Raw genomic sequence first — 22333 nt, forward strand, 5'->3', positions numbered from 1 at the left:
TTGCTGAAAAAGGCTCTAAATCGTTTGAAACAACAATCTGTTGGTAACATAAATTATTGTTTTATAAATAGCCGTAAATTATTTTGTACAGGTTATAGTTAGTATCAGATTTATATAGCTATACAAATTATCGATTATTTGAAGTGTATCACTGCCATGGTAATATCCACTATCAGGCTCGGGACGTCTTACATGACGTAATATCTGATTTAGTGGCCTTTGCCGGGCTTCTTGCAGCGAGAATTTATAATGGTTTAGTAGTAGGGATTTCATTGCAGTTTGTCGCTGAGATTGATTTCCATGTATTTGCTTCGAAAGAATCAAATTCAGATCCTTGAATTTATCAAGAGTACTGCATTAATTACGGCCTACGGGCGCTGAATAAGAGTACTTTTGTAAGATACTTCTAGTAGAAAACCGTTTTTCGTTTTACTTTATTCGCGTTCAATGTCAGGTATTTATATTTTTCACACGTAAAAAGAAGCAGGTGACGAAGTAGACTACAAGAAAGAGGCAGAACCATCTCTTTGAAATCAATAAATAAAGGAAACTCTTTATAGAGAATTCCGACTCGTGTGAAATAGTTGCATTGCATTGCATTTTTTGACAAGAAGATAGCATCCATAAGAACGGAGCTATCCAAAGAAGTGACTTCTGGTACCCAGTCCTGCGAAGCATACAAACAGCCATGTCAAGCCGAATCCACAGAGTTCAGGGTGATGTCAGAAAGAGAGATTGAAAGTTTTGTGGACAAAATCGGTAAAAAATCCTGTGATCTTGACCCTATACCGGCTTCTATTCTTAAGGAATGTAAATCAACTATTCTACCCGTGTTAACTGACATCGTTAACATGTCTCTCCAATCAGCATCTCTGCCCGCTACACTGAAAGAAGCAATGATCAAACCGAAGCTGAAGAAGGACAACCTGGACTCTGAGGATTATTCAAACTTTAGACCTATCTCAAATCTGAAGGTTGTATCTAAGATAATTGAAAAGGCAGTATCTTGTCAATTGAGCGACTATCTACGCGATAATGATCTAGAGGAATCTTTTCAGTCAGCATATAAACGCTTTCACAGCACGGAGACTGCTCTCCTGAGGGTGCAAAATGACATTCTCTGTGAGATAGATAATCAGAAATGCGTTACCCTGCTACTGTTGGACATGTCTGCGGCGTTTGATACCGTCGACCATAAACTGCTACTAGAAAGAATGGAAAAACGCTACGGCGTGAAAGGAAATGCGCTAAAATGGTTTCGATCCTATCTTCAAGACCGAAAGCAGTTTGTGATGATTGACGGAACCAAGTCAGAGATGAAAGAACTTCGCTACGGTGTTCCCCAGGGATCCGTTTTAGGGCCAATCCTGTATTTGTTATACACATCGCCCATCGGGGACATCATCAAACGGCACGGACTTAACTACCATCTATGCGCTGATGACACCCAGCTCTACCTCTCATTTAAGCCCAACTACGCCGAACAACCTGGTTCTATAGCTAAAATAGAAGCATGTGTTTCTGAGATCGACTCGTGGATGGTGTGCAATAAGCTGAAACTAAACAGAGGAAAGACGGAGCTTTTGATCTTGAGCGCACGACATCGTCCACCCCCATTAATAGACCACGTCGATGTGTCTGGTGAACAGATCGAGCCATCTACTTCTGCAAAGAACATTGGAGTCATCTTTGATGAGTACATGTCACTGGAAAAGCATGTTACCAGCACCTGCAAGGCCTGTTTCTTCCATCTTAGAAACATTAGCAGGATAAGAGTCTGTCTATCTCTAGCAGACACTGAAAAGTCAGTACATGCATTCATCACTTCCAAACTAGATAACGCCAACTCGCTTCTATATGGACTACCAAAATTTTTGATAGATCGTCTACAAAATGTCCAGAATGCTGCGGCTCGCGTTGTTACCAGAACAAGGAAATACGATCATATCAAGCCGGTTTTAAGGCAGCTACACTGGCTTCCAATAAGCCAGCGCATCAATTATAAGATTTTACTTTTAACCTATAAAGCGCTCAACGGCCAGGCCCCTAATTACATTACTGAACTGCTAGAGCCTTATGTACCAAGCAGAAATCTTCGATCCTCCTCCAAAAACCTCTTGAAAGTACCACCTGTCAAGTTAATAGGCTATGGTCATAGGTGTTTCTCTTTTGTAGCACCCAGCCTATGGAACTCTCTTCCGAACAATATAAGAGGGAGCGGCTCGCTATCAGATTTTAAGACTTGTATAAAGACATATCTTTTTAACAAATTTTATAACTAGACTTTTGGTTAGTTAGTTAATTATTAGATTAGATAGTTTAGCTAGTTAGTTAGTCAGTCACTTAGTTAAGTTAGTCAGTTTTTATTTAAAGGTTTTAATGATTCCTAGTTTTACTTTCATTTTTACAGCTTAGCTATTTTATTTGTTAGTAATTTTTTATCACTGATGTAAATTTTTAATGTAAATTTTATTTTTAATAACATTTTTTACTGTAAAGCGCCATGAGCCATGGATATGGCGCTATACAAATCTATTATTATTATTATTATTATTGCGAACAGTTCCTCTCCGAAGAACACCGAGTGGGAAAAACTTTGGGCCCCTCCATGCAGTTAAAACCCATGTGTAAGAACCTAGTGGTTTAAGAACCTGCTGGCAGAAATTTGCCATTTTAATACCCAAAAATATAAGAACCTGTTTAGCCAAGCAAGATCAAGCAGGTTCTCTTATATGTGGTTTACAGCTAAATTATGATAAACAGTTTAACCAAGGAGCTAGTGTGACTGAGATTGCAAATTTATATAACAAGAAATTACATGATACAATTGTGGATCACTGCTAAATATGTTGTTTTTTTTTGTTTTGTTTTGTTTTGTTTTTTTCATCTTTCTAATAATCAACAACTATATATCCTTCGTAGAAATTAAGAACTTGGTCTAAATTGCCAAAACACAAGAATCTATTTTGCCAGACCTCAAAAACTGTAGGTTTTTACACGCGCGCTCATACTGTACAGTAGAGTGCGTCGCCACACAATGTTCTCCGCACGAAGCTAGCGTTGCGTGACGGTCGTAATAATACCTTATATGGAGTGGTACTTACCAACATTCCGCTCCGCCGTTCAATGTAAAGTTAACATGGACATTTTCCTAGGCGAGGGGCGGGAAACGGGGAGCCCCGGGCTTGATGGTTAGGAAGAAAAATACGGAACCGCTTCCTCAAGTCCAACAGGCCCAGAACTCCACGCGTACTGTGCTTCAACTAAGAATCCACCGGTCCTGGAGACGAGGCGAGACATCAGTTGGTCTTCAAGGATATCTAGAGAGGGGAAGTCCTTGGCCCCTTAGACATTTTAAATTATATTTATCATTATTTTTGCTGTTTCTTATAACCTTGATTGAGGATGGAAAGATCTGATCACTGCGCGCGCGACTTAATGAATTTCGTCATCATGCTTAATACGATACTGAGGTTTTGTGACGAAACAAAGGAAAGTTGGATCTTCTCCAAAAAGAAGTGAAAATGTTCGCGATAGCTCAGTGTAGCGTCCTCGCTGCACAGACGCTGTGTCGTATTTTCTTTCCAAGTGATTTGAAAAAATACAAAACAAATGTGAGATCAAGGTAAGTCGAACTTTGAAAATTTGATTTCTAGCCATAAAAACAGAGGTTCGCTCGTGTGCTAAAACACAAGGGGAGACGAAAAAAACTATTGTACTGAAAGGCGAAATGTTGTCGAGTCTTTGGTTAAACGAATTTTAAATTAATCATGTTAGAGATACACTAACAGATGATCAGATGACAATGAACGTAAGAAAAGTGAACCGTGCAACGAAAGAGGAAAACTAAGCAATATACATGAAAATAAAACCTCGCGCTCGGAATCATAAAAATCAACCACGAACCAAAACCAAACCAAACTGACAAATGTGCGGTTTTTTTCTCACAGTGTCAAGTCGTCAAAAAAGAATAAAGCAAGCTTAAAAACTGTAAAGGTAAGTCGCTCGTATTGAATTAGTTTTTTGTTTGTTTGTTCAAATAGGAGAGTCTTTTTATCAGGAATGCAAAGTACGCTAAGTATAAACTGTAGCACGCGTTCGTGCAAATGACGTAACATGAAAACCGGCAAACAAACAAGTAACAAACATGTAATCGAATTTTTCCAACTTATTTGGTAAAGAAGAATGCCGCGTGAAAAAGAGCTGTAAAGAACAGACACGGAGAAAGGAATTTTACAGGAAAGCGACTGAAAGGAAAACCCAAGCCGATTTCAAATTTTTGCGCGGAACCCACCCAGAGCAACATTTGACAAATTAACTTTTGCGTAAAGAACACGAGTGAAGTTTCTTGTGAAAAAAAAATTTCACATGTAAGGCCGATAAGCGGAAATTTAAAGACCCTTGAAAAAATTACTTAAGCTTAAGGTTAGTTTAATACACGTTGTTTGTCAGCTAGATATCGATTTTACTTATCAAAGGCTAGTTTTCACTAACGACAGAGTCATATAAGCTCGACGGAATAGAAGTCGGAAGAATCAGATCAGCTTTTCCATTTTCTTGCCATTCTGCCTTCGACTCAATCGCTTATGATCCTATGAAACTACATTTAGAAGTACTAGAACCAACTAACTACGCTGCCTGGAATCGAGCATTGTGATTGGTTAAATTCTTCGGATTTTGCTCGCGGCTCCGGGAATGTAGTTCTCACTAGATAATATGCGACGGAGCGATAAGCGGAATCGGTATTCTGCTCTCGATTCCGCTGGTTTCATTTCCATTGACTTGATCGTATCGCTCTGTGCTTCTGATTATGATTCCGGCTCCGTTGCTTGCGAAAACAAGCGTTCAGCTGATTAGTAGTAACTGACCTCTTGAATGAAAGTTTTGACTGATTTCCAAACAACGTAAAAATGATTCCGAAACGAACAGTAGATTTAAATTTAGATTTAGATTTTTTTACCCAAAAATTCACACGTCCGTTGATTCCACTGCATGTTTATCCATTCACTTCACGATAGGGAAATGCAATAAGCTTTTATTAGTTTGGAACTCGGAACCCGGAAGACCGGCGGAAATCGAGGCGGAAAACGGAAATAAGTGCACGCTAAGAGATACTTTGACAGCTAAAATAGTGGCATTACCTCAGTAACATCCTAAGTGAGACCAGAATCCTCGATTTATACCCTAAAGCGAGATGACGAGCATCCCCTTCCGCAGCTGCCAACCAGGCATTTCTCCTTCCTCATCTGCCGAAGAATGATGAAACCAATCTTTACTCTGTTATCGCACCAAAGAAATGTCCTCCTTCCTCTTCTGTCAACCGGACGCCGTATGAAGGAAACTAATTCTAAGCCCGGCCTGTCATTTCTCTTTTCTCAGAAATGCTCTTTGTCAACTGCCAAACAATCGTCGTCAATTTCGTCATCTGGCAACAATACACCTGCCAACCTGACAACACCTTCCTCGTCTATTGACCAGAGGACTCTTCCGCAATCTGCCGACAAGTTAACTCTGCTATCTCTTGAAAAGTCATCTATCTTAGGATCTGCTGAAAAGACATCTCCGTCAACTCCTTGTTCATCTGCCGAACAGAACAGCACAGCCAAACCGGAAAACTCTTTGTCAGCCTTTCCGTTGGACGCCCAGTCCAATTCAAGTGTGAAAACCGTGAATGATTTGCGGTCTTCTATTCCAGGCCCATCCTCTACCATCCCTTCAGAGCCTTCGGAGTGTCACGATAGACCGCCAACGACACCACCTAATGACTCCATGGTTCCCATCGGGAGTCCACCTATTCAACTAAGCCAGGCGACAGCATCATGCGACGCTGCATCTGACAGTGCGGCTATTGAAGTCACTCCCACGGCCTTGGCTGATGCCATTTGCGACAGCAGTACCAACGTTGAAGGCAGCTGTGTAGTTAAGACTATCACGGAATCCCCACCTTCCGATCCAAGCCCACCTCCAGGGTCTTGTGACTGCGAGGCCATATCGTCGGCGCCAGCTTGCGTATCTGGAAGTGCTGCTATTAGGCCGCTAATAAGCAATGGGGTCTCGCCTCCAGCAATTCCAAGTATTCCAGGCCCATCCTCTACCATCCCTTCAGAGCCTTCGGAGTGTCACTGTAGACCGCCAACACCATCACCTAATGACGCCATGGTTCCCATCGGGAGTCCAACTATTCAACTAAGCCAGGCGACAGCATCATGTGACACTGCACCTGACAGTGCGACAATTGAAATCGCTCCCACGGCCTTGGCTGATGCCATTTGTGACAGCAGTACCAACGTTGAAGGCAGCTGTGTAGTTGAGACTATCACGGAATCCCCGCCTTCCGATCCAAGCCCACCTCCAGGGTCTTGTGACTGCGAGGCCATATCGTCGGCGCCAACTTGCGTATCTGGAAGTGCTGCTATTAGGCCGCTAATAAGCAATGGGGTCTCGCCTCCAGCAATTCCAAGTATTCCAGGCCCATCCTCTACCATCCCTTCAGAGCCTTCGGAGTGTCACTGTAGACCGCCAACACCATCACCTAATGACGCCATGGTTCCCATCGGGAGTCCAACTATTCAACTAAGCCAGGCGACAGCATCATGTGACGCTGCACCTGACAGTGCGACAATTGAAATCGCTCCCACGGCCTTGGCTGATGCCATTTGTGACAGCAGTATCAACGTTGAAGGCAGCTGTGTAGTTGAGACTATCACGGAATCCCCGCCTTCCGATCCAAGCCCACCTTCAGGGTCTTGTGGCTGCGAGACCATATCGTCGGCGCCAGCTTGCGTATCTGGAAGTGCTGTTATCAGGCCGCTACTAAGCAATGGGGTCTCGCCTCCAGCCATTCCAAGTATTCCAGGCCCATCCTCTACCATCTCTTCAGGGCCTTCGGAGTGTCACGGTAGACCGCCAACACCATCACCTAATGACTCCATGGTTCCCATCGGGAGTCCACCTATTCAATTAAGCCTGGCGACAGCATCATGCGACGCTGCACCTGACAGTGCGGCTATTGAAGTCACTCCCACGGCCTTGGCTGATGCCATTTGTGACAGCAGTACCAACGTTGAAGGCAGCTGTGTAGTTGAGACTATCACGGAATCCCCGCCTTCCGATCCAAGCCCACCTTCAGGGTCTTGTGACTGCGAGGCCATATCGACGGCGCCAACTTGCGTATCTGGAAGTGCTGCTATTAGGCCGCTGATGAGCATTGTGGTTACACCCCCACCTTGGTGGAACGATTATGCTTTTGGCCCGAGGTTTCCGACGCCTCATAGATATCCCACGCCCAGGAATATTGGTGCGTCGCGACCTCACAGAAACACATCGTCCACACACGGAGGTGCTCCTGTTAGACAACTAACGCCTCAAACAACACCACCAACACCGATTCCCGCTCTGATGAGCATTCAGACCTCACCGCCACCCTACAATGACATCAGGCCCTTGGGGAACAATGAAAACAGACCAGGTGTACCCTCACCGAGTGAAATACCGCCCCTAATGAGTATCCAGACGAGACCTCCCTGGGGGTATAGACCTCCCTGGGGGAACAGACCTCCCAGGGGGACCAGACCTTCCAGGAGGACCAGGGGACCGCAAGCACGAGGTTAGTACCGATTCACATCGTGATATAACATTGGGTTCATTTTTCAGGTAGGGGTAGTGATAAGTAGCTAGCTATAGCAGTATTTTGGGCAGTACTCCATTATATTAACTAGCTTCTCTTGGGGTTTTAATAGAAGTCGATAGAACTTAAAATACTAATGGAATAGAGAGATGTTTAATTTCTAGCTGTGACGTTGCATAAAGTTCATGTAGTTTTATACTTCCGCAGCAAGATATTTTTGTTTAATTTTATTCCAACGGGTAACCGATACCGGTGAGACCCTCCCAAGTTCTAAGCATTTAACTTTATTGGTACACGTTGTACACAAATGTTTTTGGAGTTGTGAAATTTCAAGCATTTTTGATCGTTTGACTGCCAAGAGCAGACAAAACATACTTTTTTACAGCAAACAACATCGTCAAATTCCTCCTTTTATTCCTAGTAACCCATGTGGGGAAAAATTTTCGCCCAACATATTTTCTTGGTACACATTTAAATTGCACTCCTGAGTTTACCATCGGAACACGCGTAAATATTTTTGCTGTCCTTGTCAGATGAAACATGCTACGTACAGTGAGTGGACGGTTCCGTTTCAGACTGGGTTGTCTTTCTCCTTTTTCAGAGAACCCCTTTCAGGGATATATGCTTCTGATACAAAACATCATTAACCAAGCTTGCTCAGAACCGTACTGAAAGCTTATCGTAATGTCGACCTCTGTTCTTTGACTTATGATCACGATCCAGATATATTTTCCAGGCTTCTGCCAGTTGCTATTTATATGTTTTGGGAAGGAGACAAGACTGGGAACTAGTAGAATGGGACACGCGGGGAGTCATGGGAAAAGACAAAAGAAAAATAAGCGACTCTCGTATCCATTCTTCTCTTGCCCCTAAACCACACAAATTGCTATTGGCACGACTGGTTAGAGCTCAGTTACAGAGTCTAGCGAAAGGTTCCATTCCCGCCCTTGGTAACAGGGAAAGTTCAGTTACTAATTTGGAATGAAAACAGCTCAAAAGCTATACTCGTTCGGACGGCGCATACAAACATAACTTTATGTTAGGTGATATTATTGGCCAAGAGAATAACCTCTTGTATTGGCTCACTGATTTTCATGATACCTTAGCGTTGTAGCTGCATGAAAGTTATTTTCAATTCTTGCAACGTTAAGCTACGAAGGAGAACAGATGTTTCCAAGAGTTTTCTTCATTCTTCTGTCATGGAAGTTTGTTTCGATCCTTCCCTATAAAGAGAATGATCGCTAGTCTACCTAATCAGGGGACAAAGTGATGTGTTGCAATACTCGTTTGCAAGAAAACGGCAATTGCGCTCTCATGCATCAAGCTTACTCGATTTTCATCGATCAGAGAAACCAATGGATATGCCTGCTTGAAGAAACGCTCCGCCTTGGGATACGGGAAGGGTCGTAGTGTACGCTTAGAATTGCGAAGCCTTAATTTTGTTGCAGGAAAAAGCTTAAAAGCTTTTCCCTGCAACAATCTCGTTCCTTGCTTCCGCGATCCTTTTGGTCAGCACTAAGAATAGGAACCTTCAAGCGAAGTCCAGGCAAATGAGCCAGCATTGAATCATAGCGGCTGCTTTCTCTACGCATGTTCAGAAAGCACTATCGAGCCTGCAGGCATGCACAAAAGAAGACTGGAACCAAGGTTTTTCTCGTTCCTCGTTTTATAGGAGTTTCTCGCGTTCGTTTTCCGCTGACGCTTAACGCTTAGGTTCTGTGATTGAGATTGGCGGTTATTTTTATTTTATTTTGCTTGGGTCACCCAGCGAAGGCGTTAATCGTTACCACTTAGTTTAAAGGGATAGTTTGGCGCATGTGCAAACTGACCAGACGTGATTAGGTGACTCGTGTGTCCGTTCCAGAATGAAACCGTGAAGCCAAACAACAAATGCGATGTTGAATACTGAATTCAATATTTTCTTTGTTAATCCGATGAAATCTTCCGTGAATTTTTGGGATCAGTCATTTTGTGCAGCCGTATGGCTACTGAACGGGCGATCATTCCACTTTCACAAAATTGTAGCCTGTGATTACTGAAACACATGTGGTCGATACGAAAACGAAAATGTACCGGCAGGAAGGCAATCCCAATGAGAAATCTCACCTATATCGTCACGTTTCGCGACTGACCGAGAAATTTTCAAAGGCAAATTTGTCACAGAGTCCAATTTTCATTCATTGTGTAAATTGTTGATCAAAAAGTAGTAATTGTGATGTCTCCACTCATGACATCATCCATGAGTGTTTGATCCGTGGACACGCATGCTTCACGGTCCTTGTTGGTAATAACGAGAATTAGCTTGTCGACAGTTGTTTTTCAAGTTTTGCCTGTCAAACCCGGTCTCATGTGCATCAGGTGTAGTCTTCAACTGGCGACTGAGCATCACAGCACTTTGTACACTGACTCATCTGTAGCTCACGTGTGGGATTTTTCTGGCCATTGTTTCACCATCGTAAGGTTAGCTTGCAATAGAACTCGTCAATTCTAGTATGGACTTCTGCTCGCAATCAATGCACTAAACTTCTCCATTATTTTTTGTATTTTTTGAATGTAATACTCATTTTATTATTTTTTTTCAAGTGCACAAATTTCAATACATTAATAAATAAATCAATAAATAATTGCGTTGTGTGAACGGGGCCTCATTCTTCGTCAAGTGATAAAGAATGCACAATCGAACCAGAGTGGAGTTGTGTCGATCGCCGGAGAAATTTGAAAACGCAGCTTAATTTCTACGGTTTGGCCTTCCGTCCACACTCATCGGAGCCTTTCGAAAACGCCCTTCAAACCAGAGGAATTTGAAAACGCCGGCTTTGCGTTTTAGTGTGAACGGAAAACAGTTCGGAAACCAAGCTTTCCGAAAGCGATGCAGTTACAATAATCATGTGATTCCCTGTCCGGGTTTTCCTCAAACATAAATTCAAAGTGAACGGTGATTGTTGCGTTTTCATTTCCCCCGCGTAGTGTGGACGGAAAACATTTGATGTGTTTTCAGAGTGAAATCTCCGTTTTCAAATTCCTCCTCGGCTGTAGTTTTAAAAGCAAAAGGCAAATTTTATCTGAAACTGCTGATGAGCATTCAAGGAAAATTAACGTTTTGACCCAGGAAGGCTAATCGCTTGGATTGTGAGCTATCCAAATACATCACGAGGGTGATTTTATCACGTTTTGATCGAAATGCAGGTGTACACAAACTTGACAGGCTCCATGTTTGCCCACTATCTCCACAGAGGTAATCGTCTTTTGAGGACAACCCTATGCCAATTAAATTTTAATATTCACACAACCTCCCAAAATAACATTAATTTATGTGCATGATAATTAAATTTTCAGGCAAAAAAAACTGCGAGCAGTCTCGGACAACAGCTCTATTATTGCTTTTGACTCTGTACCCTTTCTTAAACTTTCTTGAATACGACGCTGAAGAGACTGAAACAAAAAAATTCTCTCGTTAAATTTGTCTCATAGTTCATTATTGCCATCACTGTCATGGTCTGACATTAACTCGATATCCGGGACATGAGTGAGCGAAGGAATAGCTCGTAAAACGACATGAGCATTTTCCCCTTCAGCTCCTGTTCGCTTATTTAGATACCAGGTCTTTTTGAAGTGCGGCTTTGTCAACTTTGGAGGTCGCTTGCACTGCAAACCGTACCAAACTTCACTGAGAATATCGCGATATCCTTCACGGAAGCGATCGTTTCTGATCACAAAGATAATCGGGTTTATTGACGAGTTGAAAAATCCGCACCAGTAGGCAGCAACACCGAGGCCGTAAGGAAGGTTGGCGACACCCGTGTTCCGTGTTGCTAACACGATGAGGAACACGAAAGGAAGCCAACAAAGTACAAACACAAGCAACACAAGCAGCAGTGTGTATGTTATGCGGCGTTGAAGTTTCATGACTTCCAGACCTCCTTTTGTATACTTAGCAATTCTGTTTGTGTGCTTGCGAACTGCGAAAAAAATCCTAATGTAAGCAAATGCCATGATCAACATTGTAATCACATACGCGACCAGGACGAGGAACAAGAGATAAAGTCGCTCTGAAGTCGTGCGAGGGTACGCGACGCCACAGGCTAACGTGCTCGAATTGTACGCAAAATGTCCCCAGCCCAGGACAGGGCCCAAAGACAGAAGAGTTGCGAAGATCCATACTGTGGCAATCATATACCACGCCCGGCGAATGGTGATTGTACGCGAGAGAGGTTTGACGAGCGTGTAATATTGTTCGATGCTCATAATTGTCAGTGTGAAGATCGAAATACAGAAGAAGAACGATCCCAGAAAGCCATCAAGCGTACAAAACGAATCGCTCATGATCCAGCGACGAGAAATGCAGGTCACGAGCGAAAATGGCATTGATAATAATGTCACTCCTAAATCGGCGGACGCCAGGTTCATAATAAACATATACCGCGGGGTCTGCATGTTGGAATTTCTGTACACTACAATAATATTCATTGTGTTTGCCACTATTGCCACCAACATTATCAAAATCAGCGATGTCGCTTGAAATGCTGCCTCAATCGGGAGATATTGAATGAAAGTCTCGCTGGTGTTGGTGTTTACGTCTGTTCCGGCCATGCTCCGTCGAAGAAACTGAAATTTTCCAGCTTATTTTCTTGATGGGACTGATATTAGATCGTCTGCTTCGCCGCCATTAGCGAAAAGGAAATATTGCAGTACCATTCGCCGACAATATCGAAGAAAGTCCTTCGATTGTAAGAACTGATAATAAATATTGTGTCATCGTTAGTTGATTCAGGCCGACCAGTCATGTCATATTACCGGCGGCAATTGTTTCCGATGAAATTCTTGTTCGCTTTTTCCTTTCTTCAGGTCCCTGTCCATAAAATTCAAATATATATTAAATTTAAACGACAGCAGGTTCCTACTGGTTCTTGTCGGCTGTAAATTTTTTTCCACAATGTCATATATTAGCTCTGGTCTCGTAGCAACCTGAGTTCTTATGAGCCTTGTGCCTGATCTTCACATCACAGTCAATATGTAACTGTTTTGACACCTCTGATGTTGATGGAGAAAATTGCTCGCCTTTCAACACATCATGTGGAGCAGGCACAAGGGCAAAATGTAGACAGACTCCTTCACAAGTTGTTAATCTGGTGCGAAACAATGTAAACCGATTGACCTACAACGTCGACAAAGAAAACAAAAAAGCCGAGCTTTTCAAGTGTCATAGCTAAAACCTTGACATGCAAATTTTCGGCTGGCCCTTGACGTGATCTACCAGTACAAATGATTCCATAAACAATATAGACTTTGCACTTGACTTATTTAATGGTAAGGCATTACGCAGGTCTTGAGAGACGTTTTGTGAGAGTAAACTACAAGTTATTTCGGGATTCAGGGCACGTTTTACCACTTACCGGTAACGAAAAAAAAATCCAACTTCACAGGCAGCCGTTTTGAGTAAAGAGCAAGTTCCTCCTTGAACATAACATGCAGGTGTGAATGTGATTTTCACACGATTTTTCGAGAACCTGGAGAATAGCAAATACATATTCTATTATGCAAAACTTACTAATGAACTCAGCCTATGACTAGTTCCTCGGGGAGAACGCATGTTATTAGCTTGCCAGTGAAAACAAAAGGCGCCAAGAAGGTTCCATTTAGCACCTGACAGTAATAATCGCATGCGTCAATTCAAATTAAAGAGACACACAGTACGTGGGTGATTAACTGTTACTGAAGACAGAAACATAAGAAAGATTATACTGATTTGTTGACATTTTATTGATCTTCTCATCTCAGAAAAATTTAAAATATTAAAAGTAAAAACTGGAAACAATTTTAAATCCTGGCAAACGCAAAGCTGTTCACCGCTTTTTGCGCTGTAGATTAGTAATCAAGGTCAAAATTGCCCATTGGCCTATGGCTTTAGAAGACACAAACTCGCCAATGTGCATTTCGTCGTCATATTTACGTAGTTCAGCGAATTCCTTTTCGATGACGCCACCGCTTGATACGACACGGATTGATAAAGACCTCAACTGATCTTTTCTTGATTCAAGGATCTTTCCTTGCCGGATTAAAGTCAAAACGCTCGGGAGCTTAAAATTACACAGCACACACACTTTGACCACTTTGACCAATCAAATTGAAGTCTCGTGCTTTAATTCAACGTTATGCGTGAAGTACTAAAGAATGTAAATGCACTTTGCTTGTTTTCAGAAAAATAAAGGCGTTGTTGTTGTTCAGTTGTGTAATATAAACAAGGTCGTACCGAGTAGACATATTTTCTTAAGTAATGGCCTTAACCATGTTTACGGGCGGGAAACCCAACAGGATGTGTGGTCAGGTTGTCACAAAAAATCGTAAAAGCGTTCACGAAAAGGCAGATTATTGGTATTATGGGCAGTAATAACTTAGCGTTGCTCGATTGAGGTTCACATTGTTTCGACAAAAAATAAAGGCGTTGTTGTTGTTCAGTTGTGTAATATAAACAAAGTCGTACCGAGTAGACATATTTTCTTAAGTAATGGCCTTAACCATGTTTACGGGCGGGAAACCCAACAGGATGTGTGGTCAGGTTGTCGCACAAAAAATCGTAAAAGCGTTCACGAAAAGGCAGATTATTGGTATTATGGGCAGTAATAGCTTAGCGTTGCGCGATTGAGGTTCACATTGTTTCAGCAAGAAGGAAAAAGAGAGAGTGAATTCACGTGTTTGTGCTGTTTCGGTCTTTCAAATTGTCGTCAAATTGAAACACCGTGAGCTTCAATTCATATCACCCATGATACCTTTCGACATAGCGCGCAGGTTTCACGTTTTCGTAAACACTGCACACGTTACGTGTTTAAACGGTCATAAGGTGGGTTTCAAAATGCACCAACCTCCCACACTCCCCTCCCCTCTGCACAGTTCTCCATAATCATTCTCACTAACCCTTACGGACTTGTCGTCTTTTCGGGATCACCATTTGACAGCTTTATTTGAGAGCCGAAACCAAAGTCAAAGCCGTGATGTGCAACTCAGTGTTCAACTCCTTGGGCCATCAACTACATCCCTGTCCATGGCGCATTTCAATCGGATAGCTATAGCTGATGTCCCTCGATTACCGAGGGTGAGAAACAAATATAAATCAGACCTAACAAAGCGTATTTCTCGAACTGAAACGTCGTATCAATACAAGTAAAGTAACTCTCTCTGCTACCTGGTTTACTCTGACAGGAACAAATTCATCGCTTTCGAACACCATTGTTGGTTGAAATCGTCTTAAATTTTAGAAGCGAAAGCGAGGGCTGTAGCAAAATTTTCAAAACAGGCAAGGCAAGTCTAGCGAGCGCCGAAGACGTCAGCCTTTAGAGAGAGTTGAGGGGGAATCTCCTTCAACGCCCTCGTATAAAGGAGAAAGTTCCAAGGGAGGCCAAGCATCGTCAGAAAATTTTCGAAAAATTGAACGTCTTTAAACGGCTATACTTTTTTTTTTTTTACCCCTTGGCCGGGAATTCTACACTCCAAAATGAACATGGAATTGATAAAATGCGCTATACTGAGGTTTTTATTTTTATTGCGTGCAAAAGACAACTTATTTACACTCGCTATTAGGCCATGCACGTGTGATAAGTTAATGGGTACAGTGTGCTGTTTTTCGGTTTCTCCTTATACACCAAGTGCCTGATTGATGATAGCTTCAGCACATAAAGGACGACGGAGATAACGGCTCTTGTATGTTCATTGTGTCAGAATATTTAGACAAAAAAATGAGAAAAGTAAGTTGCCTCCCTCTTCCACAATTTTAAAAGGCACGTTTGGCAAGTGACCGCGTGGCTTCACGCTTCTGTTTGTTGGTTTATTGTTATCTCAGTTTAGTGTTTTTCCGGGTGTTTTTCTACCTTCAAGGTAAACTACTGTTTTCAGGTTTCTTTCAATTAAAAGCCAATTTTGTACGTTGCCAAAACAACTCAAAATATCGTGACTGAGCTCCTTTAAAAGGGGCATTTTGCTAGATTGTGATGTAGATCTACCATGTTTGAAAATACTGTAACTACAGTTTCACGCATGTTCTGTACCACTTATACGTTTTCCACTCACGAATTGCGAGGTTAATTTTAAAATCGACTTTTTAAAAATGTTTTCCTTCTCGTCTTTTTTGTAAGATCACTTTGTGTGTATGTACTTAAACAATTATTCAAACCGGCAGAATATTTACCTCGATTTCAAAGAATAATTGTTTTACAAATATTTGGACTGTTGCATAACCTCAACCTCAGTACAACTGTATGAACAGTTAACTGACAGTTGAACCTCGCTATTTCGAACTCTCAGGGGAAATGAAATATAGCTCCAAATGGGAGTTCGAAATAACTGATAGTGGATGACTGAAGGGCAAGGGAAATGGTTTTGAGTTCGAGCTAACAGGGAATTCACAAGTACGAACGAGCACGATACGATCGAAGTCCGGTGCGATCGGTTTTTTTCCGGGAAGTTCCGAATTTTTTACCCGCGCGTAAACAACATTTGAAATGGCCGCACCGCCACGTAATGTCATGACAGCAGAATGCACAATCTAGCCGCGGTACTTTTCTATTTCTTGAGAAACGTTAAAATGAAAAACTCAATAGTTTTAGTAGTTTTCAAACCGAATGTTGCTGTCGGCGATCAAGCGAAAATTTTCCGCTTTTAAGTGTTTCTCTTTGTTGTTGAGTCTTGCGCGAGCTGAGTCAGCTGAGCCGTTGGCCTCAAAGTTTTAAGACTTAGATACTTCTCGAGATCTGCCTTTGGCATTTTCTTATTTTGAGGGATGGGCACAGGTGCAAGCTCGAATCCTGTACGATTAACCTTAAATACCGGTCTTGCTACGTCCAGATGGAAATCGAGGGCGCATTCGACGCAGTCTGAGTCCAATATCTCCAGTGTGAACTTGCAGCAAGAAAACGATACAACTTCTCAAGCGAACGTTGACATATTAAGCCCAAATGATGTCAAGGTTGAAGGCAGGTAGGAAAATCCCTCGTGGCGAATACAATGTAGACATCGTCAACTAATTTGCTTTGGAGACTTGAGATAAACAATGAGTTACAAAATGAGTGAACTTAAAACAGCTGGATTATCAAAGTGATGAAAGTTATTTAGTTTGTTTAGTCTAGGATCGCAGGGCAGGCCTACGCCATGCGCCCGGTAGTGATGTGATAAATGTAGTTTAATAATAAGCCTTTTATGGCACCAGGTTACAATTCAGGAGACGTGTCCTCTTACATGTAATTAACTTAAGCATTTTGCCCTGCAAACATGACCACAGCGGGTGTAAGTGTCCACTTCTACCAAGTGACCACTTACTTTGGAGGTGTATGTACAAACGTTTTCCATTTCCCCATACGAGGGGAAGGTGAATATTAAATTGAATAGTAAAAGATTCTTGCCCAGATGCTGACATCCTTTGTTTGAAAATCCAAGATTGAGACGTATAAGACTGTAGATAAGAGACAGAGAGAACCAAACAAAACAATTAGACGTTGTGACTCATCACAAATGATACTAAGATTTCAAGATTGAATCAAAAGATTTTGAAACCCACAATTTTTTTTTAAGTGTCCCTGATTGTCATCCCTATATATGTGACAGGTCTGAATTTGAGCATTCAAATTGCATAACTATGTTAACTTTATAATTCCTGCAGAGATCTGTGTGGTGTTATGTAACTCACATAAAAATTTGAAATAGAGTGTCACTTAAAAGCATCTCAACTATGTATAGACAGGTCGCTCAGGGCTAACTATCCTATTGCTGCCAGTGTAACAGGGATAGTGGACCTTAGTGATGGAATGTTGTCAGACTGGGTTGGGCAGGGGGGGGGGGAGTACTCTCTTTGATGGGCTATATAGGTATCTGCAGCGTGAAAGAGTATGGTTTTGGGCCATTTTGTTCACTCTGGTCTTAAATACTGGGTATGTTTGGAATGAGATAAGGGCTGCTAATAAGGGCTGTAGCATGTGTTAAGGCTGAGCATGCTTGATGGGCCGTTGTAATATTATGGTGGACTTGGCTGTTGTTGATACAATTCACCCATAAAGTAACACATTTGTTCCAGGAGTGAATCTTGATCAAAGCTATAGCTGAGCCAAAACTTAATGACAACCCTGGAAATGGTTATGTTTTTAGAAGGATCAGTTCTGAAACAGGGCATCAAACTTTGGGTTGGGTCTGAAATAGGGAAGGGTAAATTGTACATTTTGGTCAGTATTGGAGTAGGAGTTTCAAGAAGTTTACTGTACATGTCACCCCCACCCAAGAATCCCCCCAGGAGGGAGGAGGAGTATCATCCCATCCAGGAAGAGAAACATGTCGTCAAGACACTACATACATGCCTGTGAAGAATGTAAAACAGAATAATTTTAGGATCAGTACCTTTTTGTTAAAAATTTCAATGATAACAGTTTCATTCTTGAACACAACAGGTCGATCCCGGTAAAAGGCAACAAGAAAGTCACTAGTGGTGCAGCCAGCTCTGCACAAGTTGGTACCAAACAACAGAAGGCAAAAGAGAAATCCAGTAAAACAAAAAGTGCTGTAGCAACATCTGTAAAGCCTCTTCAATTTGGAAATAAAAGCAAATCAACAGCAAAGAAAAATGCCAAAACTGTAGAGGCAAAAAAACCCTCAACAACTACTGCTTTGAAATCAAAAGGACGGAAGAAGATTGTTCAAGGATCAGTAGGGTGAGTTGAATAACTAATTTTTTTTGTTTTTTGCGCAAGAATGCCTCAACAGCATACATTGGAGTGGTCATTAACTCTTGGTTTTCATGAGTAACACTGAAAATAAACTAGGATTCCAGATGCCAACCAAAAAAAATTGAAATCCAGAAGAGCATCAATTTTACCTTTTTGAACGGTATGCTAAAAAACATAAAAATGTTGTTCAACCACAAAAAACACCCAAACATTCTCACCCAAAGTGCCAAAAAGTGGCCTAAAATTTTCATGCATGAAAAATGTATTTTCTGCCCTCTCCTTTGTATTATCCGGGAGATTTGGTGCTGAAAACAGAGAAATATGGTCTATCTTTTTAGAATATCGGTTGGGCAATCAAGGCCTAGCAGTATTTCAAACATTCATTTGTTAATAGCTTGATGACTGAGTGTACATGTAAGCTAGGACCAGAAAATGTTACTTACAGTATGTCTTGAAAGCAGTTCTACTTTTGTTTTATCTTGTTTAGATCTGATTTTTTTGAGAGGGTTGAGCGAGTATTGCAAGGATTAATAGAAGAAAACTGTCCAGTGAATTCAAGAACCATCCGCATCTTCATGAGCTCCACCTTCACTGGTAACGTTTGATCCTGGGGGGAACCCCCAATAATGTCCTATATGGTGAGGCTCCGCCCAAAAAGGGTAAAGGATTTCACAAATTGAGGAATATGAAAGGATCTGGAAATACCTAAAAAGGGGCCTTTAATTAACATACTTTGAGCTGATGCACCTTATGGCTGTATAACTGGATCATTTAATTTATTACGCACTACATGAAAATTACAGAAAGACTTGCTTTTGTGGGGATTTATTAATAATACGGGCCACTTACAGCAGTTTGTGAAAGGGATACATTTTTTTCAATAAAAGGTGCAGTGTATCCAAAAGGGGTAACTTTTCTGTCAAAATAGCATATTGCAAAAGGGTAAGGGGTTAGACCTCAGGGGCAGAGCCTCCCTAGTATAAAACTTTGTAGAGTACTTGCCGTCATTTTAGACTTCTTGCACTTTATAATTCTATATAACAACTCAGTCAGTGATACCTGTCTTATGTTAACACCCACAGGAAGGTGTGTATTCAATACTGCAAGGTGTGCTCTCTTTCACTCTATTACGATGTTCGGTTCAATGGGGTAGCTGCCATTTTTTGTTTCTTTTGCCAGCTATCAGATTGATTAGCTGATTTTTTTTGTGCAGACTTTCTATATTTCCTAATAATTTGTATTTAAATTTCCGTCAGCGTTGTACATGTGTAAAGCCCAGTTCTGGTGATATGATTTGTGCAGGAGTTTGTGATGCATTTCATTTTCTACCATAGTCTGATGACCTTTTTTTGGTGGGGGACTCCCCTATAAAAAGGACGGGGGTGCTCGTTGTACCTTTCAGGGGTTAAAAAAGCCGTTTTGGTATCTCTTAGGGTGTTCAACCCTAAAAGGTCCACAATGGGAGCTTTTGAAATACCTTTTAGGGTACTGAGTCGAGAGGAATACGACAGGAGATATTTCAAAATTAACTTTACAAGTAAAAGGTATTTAAAGCAATTGTCTTTATCGCTATCAAAAGTAATGATGTTTTTTTAGGGGTGAAAAGAATTTCAAGCCACGCCCACAAAACAGGATCTTGGTACCTCTAAGGGTTCTTTTCAAATTTCCGACAAGCACCCCGGTCCTTTTTATCCCCTGGGTTGTTCTCATCCCATTGTCAGCCTTTGTATTATTACAAGGCACTTACAGGCAATTAAGAAAAGTTATTAGTGCAAAGGACATTCCATTAACTTTCACAACTATTTTTTCAGACACAGAACATGAACGCAATGCTCTTATGGAAAATGTTTATCCCAAACTTAGAGAATTCTGCCAGAAGAAAGGCTATGAATTCCAGGTAATGTCCCCTCTTTTGTTTAAAGTTATAAAATTTAAAGTTCCCTGAACTGGAATTGATCTTAATTTGCACGATTTTGAGAGTATAATGAAATAGAGGATGTTACATGGTAGTGCAAAGATGTGAAAACCCTGCAGAAGAAAATAAAACACAGTTAATACATTCAGGGCAAGTCAATGGCCCTATTCTCCTGGAGGAGAGCTAGGAATTAGTAGTAGTAGTAATACATTCAGGGCTATAAAATTGTGGTCGTGGTTGACGGCATTAAGGGGCTTCTTAAAATAATGAAATAACTGAGCAGGGGATGATTTTTTGGGAAAGGGCATTTGGCAGTGGGGGTGAGTAAGTAAAATAATTTATTGGCCATAATAACAAGGTGGTGGCAAGGCAAAGTTCTACAACAATATTGAGAAGGTCAGTTCGCATCTATGTGATATTCACCCAACCGAAAGTGACTGTTGTAATGCAGTGTTTCCCCTTAATAACTGATTCTGGGTTTTTTCAGGTTGTGGACATGCGATGGGGTGTGAGAGATGATGCCACAAACACACACATGACAACTGAGCTATGTCTGCGAGAAATCAAGGCCTGTCAAGAGATATCTGTTGGACCAAACTTTGTGGTGACTGCACCCTTAATGTTGACTGTATTCACTCTGGACAGCTTAATCATTTGCATGCATGGTGGTTGTTGATGTTTGTGTCTTGTTTGACAGACATTGCTCTCTGAGAAGTATGGTTACCGACCGCTGTTGCCCTCTATTGACGCTCAGGAGTTTGAGTTGCTTCTTAGTGCTGCCACAGATGTCCAGACTAGGGACCTTTTGAATAAGTATGGTTTAAAGACATTATGATCACAATATTGAATTTCCAAGGGACTGGTATTGTGGCCCAGTGGTTGCGGTACTGGACTTAATAATTCTTTCTATCAGTTTAACTGGCATGCCTAGTTGTAGCTAAGCGCATCAACCACTATAAGCATTCATCATAGGCACACAATGCATGCACATGGTGCAATAATAATAAAGGGCCATGAAGCTGTAGCTGTTTGCACATAATGCAGGCCTATGTAGTACATGTTGGCATCGATACTGTTTTATGTCATAACACATGTCAGTGACTTCCCCCTTGTTGTTTATCCTCCTACAGACATTAGCTTTTGATCAATGAGCATAGAAGACTCTTAGAAAAACCCAATCCACAGTTTAATTTATGGTAATACTTGCAAATGAAAAGTAATTTGTTTCAACGTTATACTCATAGGTAACCAAAGTCAAAGATTTTTTATTGCAAAATTCAATTTTTGCAGCTTCATGTGTTTCATGTTTTTAGAGTTTTATTTTTTTGTGGATTTGTAGGTAGAAATGGAGCTCGTTAAAAAGGTTAAACATCATTAATAGCAGAAACTGTTGAGGAAGGTAGAGAATTATTAAATGTAACATCTTTAGGAAGTTATTTAATATTTAATAATTTATAATATTTTAACTCGTTAACAATGAGGCAGCTTAGTTTCTAGTCTGTTAGAGAGGACATGACATTAGACTGTGCTGTGTTAGGGTTTACATTAAGGGCCAGGCATTGGGCAAATTGACAGGCTGTGAGAATGATCTTGTCCACCTGGTTTGACCATCTAGAGGAAATTTCTTCTTATAAAGAAGTTCTATTCAAAACGTTTTGCCCACCTATGAAAACCAGTTGCCCTCATGCTGAAAAAAAAAAAAAAACCCTGCTGTGTCCAGAGATATAGCAATGAAATACCTATCCAATCTGAGTTTTGGATGGGTTCCATTTGTGTGGACATAGCATCAATCAATTTCTTTATTTTTCTGTATTTAAATATTTTGTTTAATAGTTGTATAATATTATCCTCATGATGAAAACTTTGTCATCGTCTTCCAATAATTTACCGAGATCAATTTTGAAAGCTCATTGAATTTTAATTTTGCCAGCAATATGCACTGCATTTATGTAAGGAGACCTTGTGTGGTTTCAGATATTTATTAAGTTAGGGTAGAGATAGCTACTGACCGTATTCCTGTTCATTTAATAGGTGGTACAAGAAAGACGAAAATTGTTTTCCTGTATCATACATTCTTCAGCCTGTAACAAC

General features: G+C 41.2%; 2 protein-coding genes across 2 annotated transcripts in view; one reads left to right on the plus strand and one right to left on the minus strand.

Annotated features, from left to right (window-relative positions):
* Positions 1-10190: 10190 nt before the first annotated feature.
* LOC145487341 (opsin-3-like) lies at positions 10191-13637 on the minus strand. Its single transcript, XM_081466101.1, has one exon. The coding sequence runs from the start codon at positions 12215-12217 to the stop codon at positions 11093-11095; it is 1125 nt and encodes a 374-aa protein (XP_081322227.1). The 5' UTR covers positions 12218-13637; the 3' UTR covers positions 10191-11092.
* A 2290-nt stretch (positions 13638-15927) lies between these two features.
* Positions 15928-22333, plus strand: part of LOC145488679 (NACHT and WD repeat domain-containing protein 2-like) — a 26951-nt gene continuing 20545 nt past the window's right edge. The window contains exons 1-7 of the mRNA XM_081467601.1: positions 15928-16594; positions 18052-18312; positions 18815-18921; positions 20139-20224; positions 20730-20846; positions 20940-21055; positions 22274-22333. The exon at positions 22274-22333 is cut by the window's right edge and continues 164 nt beyond it. Of these exons, the coding sequence (XP_081323727.1) occupies positions 16398-16594; positions 18052-18312; positions 18815-18921; positions 20139-20224; positions 20730-20846; positions 20940-21055; positions 22274-22333 (944 nt within the window). The 5' untranslated portion in view covers positions 15928-16397. The remainder of the gene's footprint in view (positions 16595-18051; positions 18313-18814; positions 18922-20138; positions 20225-20729; positions 20847-20939; positions 21056-22273) is intronic.

This window comes from Orbicella franksi, chromosome 5, assembly GCF_964199315.1.
Source record: "Orbicella franksi chromosome 5, jaOrbFran1.1, whole genome shotgun sequence".
NCBI lineage: Eukaryota > Metazoa > Cnidaria > Anthozoa > Scleractinia > Merulinidae > Orbicella > Orbicella franksi.